At 44.5% G+C, this 9,181-nt stretch overlaps 1 protein-coding gene across 2 annotated transcripts in view; it reads right to left on the reverse strand.

Moving 5' to 3' along the window:
• The window catches only part of HSPE1 (heat shock protein family E (Hsp10) member 1), a 19,474-nt gene extending 10,713 nt beyond the window's left edge, over nt 1–8,761 (reverse strand). The window contains exons 1-4 of one of the 2 annotated variants that reach the window (XM_057379311.1): nt 8,705–8,761; nt 6,662–6,826; nt 5,344–5,433; nt 4,447–4,802 (exon numbers count right to left, since the gene is read on the reverse strand). In XM_057379311.1, the coding sequence (XP_057235294.1) occupies nt 4,752–4,802; nt 5,344–5,433; nt 6,662–6,826; nt 8,705–8,707 (309 nt within the window). In that variant the 5' untranslated portion in view covers nt 8,708–8,761 and the 3' untranslated portion in view covers nt 4,447–4,751. Of the gene's footprint in view, nt 1–4,446; nt 4,803–5,343; nt 5,434–6,661; nt 6,827–8,704 lie in introns of those variants that run through there. The other variant, XM_057379312.1, reaches the window with a different exon arrangement.
• Nucleotides 8,762–9,181: the final 420 nt, after the last annotated feature.

Genomic DNA, 9,181 nt, shown 5'->3' on the forward strand with positions numbered 1-9,181 from the left:
ACTGGGGACAGTTTTGGGGCGGCGGGGCCGGTGTCGCAGCCTCAGGGAGGGAACAGCGAGTGACCCGGTTTGTGAGGTGAAGCCTCGCACGGAGATTGACGGGCTGAGGAAATCATCCTTCGGATTTCACCCTCTTTCATCAGCATCGCTCCACCAGCCCCTGGCTGTGCGTGTGCTCCCACAAGGTCAGCCTTGTCTGTTTGTYCAACCAAGTCCAAGAGGTTTAGTATGATGCAAACCATAAGGGTGTGAATATAAAAAAATATTCAGGGTTTTATATTCAAGATATACCGTTGTTAACTCTAAAAATAATGAATAAAAAAACCCACCCCAGCAATGGTGGTTTGGGGCAAAATAATTTCAAAGTAGGTAGGAAGCCTTTCTAGATTTCCAAAGGCAGGATTGAGACCCTTGTGAGCTTGGTGTGCAGAGGGCACAAACTCAGTGCTAATGGCAAACAGAATTAGCTTAGGTTTAAAGGTTTACTGAGTCAGGTGTTAACCATATTTGGGAAGAAAATAGAAAAAAGGACACTGTTAGCTCATAGCTGACTGATAAATAGGTCCCCCTTACAAGCAAGTAAACATTTTGAAAGACCAGGGTGGCTTGTACCATTTCTGTAGGATAAGTGAGAAGAAAAYTATTTGAAAGCTGTTCTATTTCTAGAAAATAAGTGAATACAGGTGAATTACTTCTGTGTGCAAGAACGATGAAGCAGCAAGGCACTGAAGAGACACCTCCCTCATACAAGCAAATGGTCACAGTTGTGTGTTGTTTCCTGAAAAGTGGAGTAGGTTGATACCTGGCACTGTCCCTATTTCCACCGCATTTCAGGGTGAATACTGGGTGTAGCTTCCCCCTTCACTCAATTCATTTGCTGTAAATAACACATTAACCCCCTCTTCGTTCTACCCAGTGAAAGTTACAGCTTGTGAAACACTTCTAGATTGAAAACATTGAAAAATCTCTAATTAGACTTTCTCAACAGAAAGAGGAGTGCACGTTGAATCCTGGTTTTGCTTGGGCAATGCCATGAGCAGGATCCTGCCYTGTTTCGGAGGCCGGGTTAGGGCTGAGAGCCCGGCAATGTGAGAGGGAGCAGAAATGGGTGACGGGGTCAGCGCCTGACTCAGCCAACCCGCAGTTGATACTGCCAGCAGAGGCAGATCCTCTCACGTTACACTATAACATGGAGCTGGCATTCCTGGCTTCAGGCACCCGAGTTCAGTTTGCAATAGTTACTTTTTTACTCCAGCCAGCATTCCTGCCCCAGGGATGTCAGATAATCGGGTWGTGTGGCGAAACTCAGCTTGTGTAAGAAACCATCAAAAGGTTAAAAATKATGTGAGGAAAAAGCCTATTAGAATGAGGAGTGGAAATGTCCTATCACCTCTTTATATCAGCTGCATTCCAACAWAATTTTTAATGAGGTTCATATTATTAGTTAGTCAGTCTCAAAACACAAACTGTTCTAGCTGTCTGAGTCCTTCAAAACTCAGCAGCTTGTGTTATTTTTTTGTTGGTTTTGTTTTGTTTTCCTTTTTCTSTCATCATATTCAAGGTTTAACTTTAAAGCACAGAAAAGTTGAGGACTTGATATTTCCATTTGTCCCTGACTTTTATTTCATGGCCATGTTACTTTTAACATAGAAACAAATCTGACTGTGAAGAAATACCTCTCAGAGAAAAGTATGTGTCTGTTAGTTCAGTCTGTGACTGATTCATGCGTTTGCAGAAGAAGGAAAGAAATCTTCTTAATAAAGAAGCTTATAAAGAAGTTGAATTCTGTAGGGTATCTTGTGTTGGTAATTACCCTGTATCCCCAGAATATGCTTATTATTTTTATTTTATTGAACTTCAAGTTGTTTTTGAGCAAAATCTGAACAACCRTAATTTCAGGTTTCATGTTTCAACTGATCCTCAGTGTCTTACGGCAAGAATGAATTTTCAAGAATGAAAAATTAAGTATTTGGCCAAAATTTTATCAACCATTCATGTGCTRTTAGGGACTTGGCTTTCCTTTCTTGTCTATTGGCATATAAATGTTTCATCCTTTTCTTATTGTTGCAGAATAACATAAACAGGGGGATAAAAACTATCTGAAAACAYGAGAGCTGCTGGTAATGGAAGCTATTCTGAAATGTTAAGAAAGTCACAAAAGTAGATGGAATCCACCTGGTTTCCTTACGATTTAGACAGATTGAAGAAGGCTGAGAAAGACTGTATCCTCTCAAAAAAAAGCAGGTGGTGCAATATACAACATTTACACCAAAACTGAAGTTTTGAAACAATCTAGAAAACAGTGGAAAGAAGCCTAATTTCCTACAGGAATGAGACAGCAAAGCAAAAGCATTTGTGATTGATTCCCTGTCCTTCTCTGTAGAACCTGAGGGCCATAGGATTTGGCATGCAGTCATGGGCTGAGAGGCAGTAACAGTAGATGGATCACCTTGGCCATGTGGCAGTTGCCTTGTCCTTGCTTGCAGTGAGAGCCTTGTGGTGCAAGAATAGAATGTTCCCTGTCAATCCAGCAGATGTTCCAGCKTGTCCTCCATTTGGTTAGGCTTAGGAATGCTATTTCCCCCCACAYCCATAAATTACTTATTCCCATGAAGTGTGACTTCTGCTTTTAATCAGCTGTGTGAACTCTAGTRGATACAGCCACACAAATATTTTAATAAATAGGCATTGTATCAAGCTGCTGAAAATCTGCTGGGCTGAAAGCATAGACTGGAGGTGGAGCTGGGGGCAGCCAGGCTTGTGTGATGAGAGCTCAGAATGATTCTGTGTAATTCATGTCCCTAAAAGACAGTGTGGAAAAAAAATGCTGAAATTTTGGGCCTAAACATTTCTCTTTTGGGACTTAATTCCTACTGCATCTTTTTGACACTGAGATGGGGTATAGTTTCTCTAAGTCATGTGTAAGTATTTAAAATACCTTCCCCTCTGGTATGTGACTGCCCCAGCCTGCCTGCCTTATCCTGGGAGATAAAGGCATGCTCACTCCAGTGGGAAATAATGCTTCCCAGGGAGTTTGTGCYTCATTACACAATCAATTGTCTTTCAAGGTCCTTGGAGTGTCATTATCTTAAGTTTCAGCTCAAAAGTGCAGTGCTGTAACTACTAAAATAAAACCACAATAGGGCAGACTTCAAGAAGTAGACCTTTTTATTCATTTAGCACCTTCCCTGTGTGTCCATAGTTCAGTGCAAGTTTAACCCCCAGAGCAATGCCTGGCTGGTGTCAGGGCCAGAGCAAGCAGGGATWAGCAGCCACAAAGCAGCCACCCCCCAGCCATGAGGAGCACAAGGCATTGCAGGCAAGCCCAGCAAACGCAGCTCCTACTGGAACAGCTGAGTGATCAATCGCATCTAGAGAAAAGCACAGCTCCTGCCCACCTCTCCTGTACWGCTGATGGGAGGAACTTTCTGCTGSAAGRAAATACATTGTGTTTCAAACGRTGTGAGAGYTTGACTACCAYACCRCAGCAACYGAATAGAGTTCTGAAAAACATTTTTTGTTACAGTTCTTTACTGTTGCCRCTGAAATMATGGTTACAATGTATCTAGCAATGYTGAGTTCCTATCYGCTGAATGCAAAAGTTCTTTAATTACACCCAATAAACTTTCAGCAGCAGTAAGTCATATGCTGACTGACTTCACTAGGACTACCCCAAGAGCACTTGAAGGCAGTGTATGCTCTTAGGCTGCACTGGATCCCTCTATGCACCCCAGCTTTGAAAACCTCCTTAGGAAAAGTGCAGATTTGGGTGCTCCTACATGAACAACCTTGAATCCTTTTCAAGGAAAGAGAGGGGAGCTAGAAATATGACAATCTGATTGCTTCAGCATTACCCAAGCCAATGTCTTGTTATTTAAGAATAGTGTGTTAAGGATAAAGGAAATACAATTTGTCAAATCAGCTCTCTACTAACCTAAGGGAAAGCTAGAGATCTGGGTGCCATAGTATGGTAATCAGCAAAGAAACTTCATTTAAGATCAGCATCAACCCCACTTCTGCCTGATACACTGCTGGGGGGAAYTTCTTTATTTTCTGTTGACAAAATTCAGTGAGAGATAAGCAAGAATAACCTTAACTTCTTATCTGCTTTGTCTGGGAACTGGATGGTTTTGCTCTCGCACAGATATGGCCAATACCAAGCTCTTTCCAACAGCTGGGGGACACGCTGTGTGCCTTAACTTTCCAGTGTTTCAGGGTCTTCAGACAGGAGAAGTTAAAAGAATCCTGTCCTCTCTCAGCAGCTCAATGTGCAAGGGAGCTGGCTGAAAGTCCTCAGCCAATTGCCCCTGTCTATTAACCACTTTAAACTCATTTCATACAAGCTTGGGGAAAATATATATGACTACCACTGAATGTTTCAGAAAGCTCATTACACAACKGAGACTCAGTTTCACTGAGCAACAGCAGAAACTGAGACAGAAGCAGAACAGTTTCATAAGTTTATTGTAAAGACCTTTACAATCTCAGTACAGAGATAAGGATATAAAATGATGTTTGGAATAATTAAGGCTGGTTGGTGGTMATCCAATTTTCACTCTTCAATGGAACTCAAGCAAGAGCAACTGATTTCTGACTGTACATATTTTTATTTGTGTTCCATCGTTACAGTGAGATCACAAGTTATTTCAAAGACTCAATGCCTGTTTATTATAAAATAAAGGACATTATTTACATGATGAAAGAAAAATTTCATTATTTTAGTGGAATGGATGACTGATACTGCAACGGCTTTAGTCCACGTATTTCCCAAGAATGTCMCCATCTCTAAACAAGTAGTAATCCTGCAAAGAAAGGAAATGTTAGTTTCTGTCACATAATTTTTCTTGTTTTGCAGATACYGTCTTGTTCTGAAGTCAGGGTTATCACAGTCATTAAGTAAAAAACCAAAAACAAGCTAATCAAGTCAACATGTAGAGCTAGTCTTGAAAAAAGTCTATGTGTTCCTCAGATATTCTTTGAAGAGCTATTAAATTATTACTTTTAGCAGTGGGCAGCATAAGATCTGTTACAAAACAATTCTGCAGGCTGCTCCTGTCAAAAGCAAGGAAAGCCACAGTATCTTCTAAGCCTTTTTGGATTCCCTCTAATACATGCCTGACATATGGAACCACTTTGCCCACCCACCAAAGGTCAGGTCAGAGGTTTCCTTGGTTGTTTCCTTTTATGCAGAGGCAGAAGTAGCAGTAGCACACCCGCCAGAAGATGGCTGGATCCAGCCACTCCCTTTCTCTAATGGTGCTAACACCGTGAAGTAACTACAGTGTGTATCACTGGCATTTGGGGATTCAGCCTAATTTGCACTCATGAAGTTGGGAAACCTACCTTATCTTCTAGTACGATCTTAGTACCACCATATTCTGGGAGCAAAACCTTTTCACCAACTTTTACACTCACTGGCTGAATCTCGCCATTCTGACAAAAGAAAAAAAAATCCTTAGTTTTACATAATGTAAACAGATATAACAGAATTCCTCCAAACTACAATGGTCCACCCACATATAGCAGAATTCAGGAAATCACAACAACTCTGCATTTAGTTTTGACTGTAAATACAACTGTGAGGTTTTTGCCTGACACACTGAAGAGGACTTCACTTAAAGAACCATGAAACACCCTTTAAAATCAAGCAAGTCCATTTCCATATTCTATTGCCAAAGATAATTTCTTCAAGTGCCAGACAAAAAAGTACCTTCCCACCTCTAACTTTAATCAACTTGACAATGTTGCCATCAAATCACTTGTTTAGAAATAGCTGATAAAGTTTAATTACTTTTTTGTATTATAGATAAACCATTAACATATTACTCAATATTATCACCCTTTCATAATATAAAACTTCGAAAATCAGACTCTGACACAAACCAGAATGAAACACACACAGGGACTCATGGTAAAGAAAGGCCAAGGCCATGTGCACAAGTCGAAATTCGACCCGTTTTCCATTGGCCCTACTGACTGAACACTGATCTGGTGCGGGAAAAGCCCTTCTGACCCACAAGCCCCCAGGCACTGGCATTTTTGTGAACTGTCTTCTTTTATTTCCACATAYATATTCAGTGTGCAAAATTAGCAAACAGTTATTTGGCACTTATTCCTTTTGATTGATGACTTTCTTTAGTACAGTAAGTATAATCCTTATGGACAACGAAATTTTGCACAGCACAAGAAAGCCAATACCACGTTCTGAGATTCCACCCTGCTCACAGAAATTTGGGCATATAGTAATTTTAACAAAGAAGTCTGTTGGCCCCTCAAGGTTTTGGCAGAGAAGTAATGAAACAAGGTATCACTAAACATTGTGTACATATTTAAAACAAACAGCTACCCCCCACAAAAGACCCCCATCACCAAAYAAGTAAACAAAAAACCCCTCAAAACCCAAACAGCAAACAAAAGAAACCCCACTCCATTTTACAAATTATGAAAGGCATGCTGGAATTCAACTCAGGACAACTTGAGATTTCTTCCTCCTTTTTGAAACTCCACTTGCAATTTCAGCCATCACAGTCATCCATTGTTGAGAGCTATCACCACATTTGCACTATAACCATCCYGCTCTCATGGCAATAATCCATAAGATTATTATTTACCACCACACCATTACTAGTTCTACCCAAATGTAATGCTTCAGGATGGTTACCTTTCCTTTGGCTCCAGATCCAACTGCTACTACTGTTGCTTGTAGTACCTTCCCTTGGGATTTTTCTGGTATCATGATRCCTCCTTTGGTTACTGTCTCAGCTGCACATCGCTCAACCAGCACACGATCAAAGAGGGGAAGAAATTTCCTAAATGCTTTTCCTGCCTGTGGAAGCAATTGTATATTGTAACAAGAGAACCATTACGACAAAACTGCAATTAAAAAGAGTTTAAAAAACCCCAACACCCAAATGTTTTCTCTTTTGAGAGAAATTAATAAAGGAAACTGCTAGGCACTTATTTAACAGTAGCAAACGAACACCACCTCTGATTGCATCAGAAAYTCCTGAAAGCATAGGCAGATGCTGGGCAATATCGACAGTTCAGCCACAGGACCATGTACTCCAGCTGGGGAATAAACCACTCACAGATGGAGCAGACTCCTCTGGAAAGCTCTGTAGGCTTTTAACACCAARCCCTTACTTGCTATAGCTTGGTAARCATAATTATTGATTATATGAATTGTATTTATTCAGTTCACAACCAGATTTAATGACAATTAAGGATCCCTTGGGACGGCTGCATTTGTACTTGTGGAGCAATGTACAATCAAGAAGCACAAGTCTAGCCAGGTGCCCTGCTGTCATTCTTTTTCAGGTGCTTTCAAGMATTAACTTCTCACAAAAAAAATAGGTGAGAATCTACAGAATCTGAGCCACACTGCTRTTATTTATACCAGCTTCTACAAATAGATTCAGACCTTACAAGAAAGTTTAGGTCAAGCCCCTGAAAACAGGAAGGTAGGCACCCTTCTAATTCAACTGTTTTGGTACCTGCCTCTACTCAAGGTGAGGAGTTTTTACAAAGTTGGTTTTTTTCCTTCTCATTTGGTTTAAGTTTAGGGCTTTTTTGAAACTACTTAGTGCTACTTGTCTGCATTTCAGAACCAGCAGTCTAATTCCCATAGACCAGATAAATGCAAGCATATGCATTTATCCCAACAAGCAGGGGTCAGGAAGAAGGAACTTGCTTTGATTTAGAAGGAAAGATATGGCARCTTGCCAAGTCACATGGAGATAGTGCCCCACTAGACAGGTACACAGAGCTCACAATGGAGAAAGAGCTAGAAGGGCCTGGCATCCACGTGCCCTTTGCGGGCACTCATCAATATCCACACACACTTGAGAAGTGGCAGAAAATAAAGCCGCAGGCRGAGCATGAACAAAAGGCAGCACATGAGAGATGCTGTGTCCTACTGCTGTCAGCCCCAGAGCAAGGAAAAACAATCAAGTGAAAAGGCTGCTGGTTGTGCCCGTTCTCATTCTGTGAAGATAACATCGCTGATCTTTCTTAAGAGCTGTTCAAAGTTTATCAGAGATAAAGCTGCCAGACCATAAACATTTTACATTAAGTTTTAATTCTTCCCGTTATTATTACCGSAAGAACCAAGTATCACTGCAAGAAKAAGGGCAACTCCGTCAACCTCTCCSTCTTCTCTATTAAGAATTTTACAAAACTTACAGAAGGAGCGTTCCAGACCGTGGCATAGGTTTCTTTTCTAACTCGGCAGACACGCCGCGGCCTGTGCGGCCCTGCCCTAAGGGCTGCTGCCACGGGGCTGTTTCCGTTATTGCGGCGGGGAGGAACCCTGAGCTCCAGTTTTTGGGCAGCCAAAAGCAGCCCCTGCGAACACGTCTCGCCACGTCCTGGCCCGCAGCCCCCACGCGTACCGGGGGAGCCGCTTCTGCCCTATGGACTGGGTGACCTTGCGGCGCTGCCAGCCCCCCGCCTCCGCCTTCCCCTCCGTCCCTCCCGCGCCCCAGCGCTGCCCGCGGGCACAGCAAGGACTGAACTGAGCACAGCCGTGCGCGGCGGCGCAGACGCGGCTGTTCGGGGGCACGGCAGAGACCCGCCCGCAGGGAGGAGTATGGGCGCCGCCAGGCCCTGCGGGGTGTCCGTGCCCGCGGCGCCGGGCACACTGGGCAGGGCAGCCCGGGGCCGATGGCGCGATGGGGACACGGCGCGGCCCCGGCCCGGCACTCACCATGATGCTCCCGCGCCGCCCGCACTCAGTGACCGCGCCGCCGCCAGCCCACACGTGAGGAAGGTCACCGCGTGCGCATGCGCGGCCGGGCCCCGCCCCGGGGCGGAGCGGCCCTGACTCCCCCGCTCCGGCCCCGGGCGCCTTTAGCGCCGCCGGTTTTTTTCGGCGGCTGCGGCCACGTCCCGATCTTGGAGCGGCTGCGCCCCAGCGGCACGGCGGACCCGCCTCACAGCGCCCGCCGCGCCCCGGGCCGGSCTCCACACGGAAGTGAAGTCAGCTCACCCCTGACCCGCGGCGAGCAGAAGCGTTCCAGAAGGTTCTGGAATCTGCGGGCCCCGGAACATGGATGGTTCATGATGCGGCCCGCGGCGCATGCGCGGTTGCGGCCGGCGGCTCAGCGCTGCGGGCGGGCGGTGGGCGGGCGCGGGGGCCATGCTGGTTCCGGGGCCGGGCGGCCGGAGCCGCACATGGGCCGGC

Source organism: Malurus melanocephalus, unplaced genomic scaffold, assembly GCF_030028575.1.
Source record: "Malurus melanocephalus ecotype Western Australia unplaced genomic scaffold, MMel_1.1 scaffold_401, whole genome shotgun sequence".
Classification (NCBI taxonomy): domain Eukaryota; kingdom Metazoa; phylum Chordata; class Aves; order Passeriformes; family Maluridae; genus Malurus; species Malurus melanocephalus.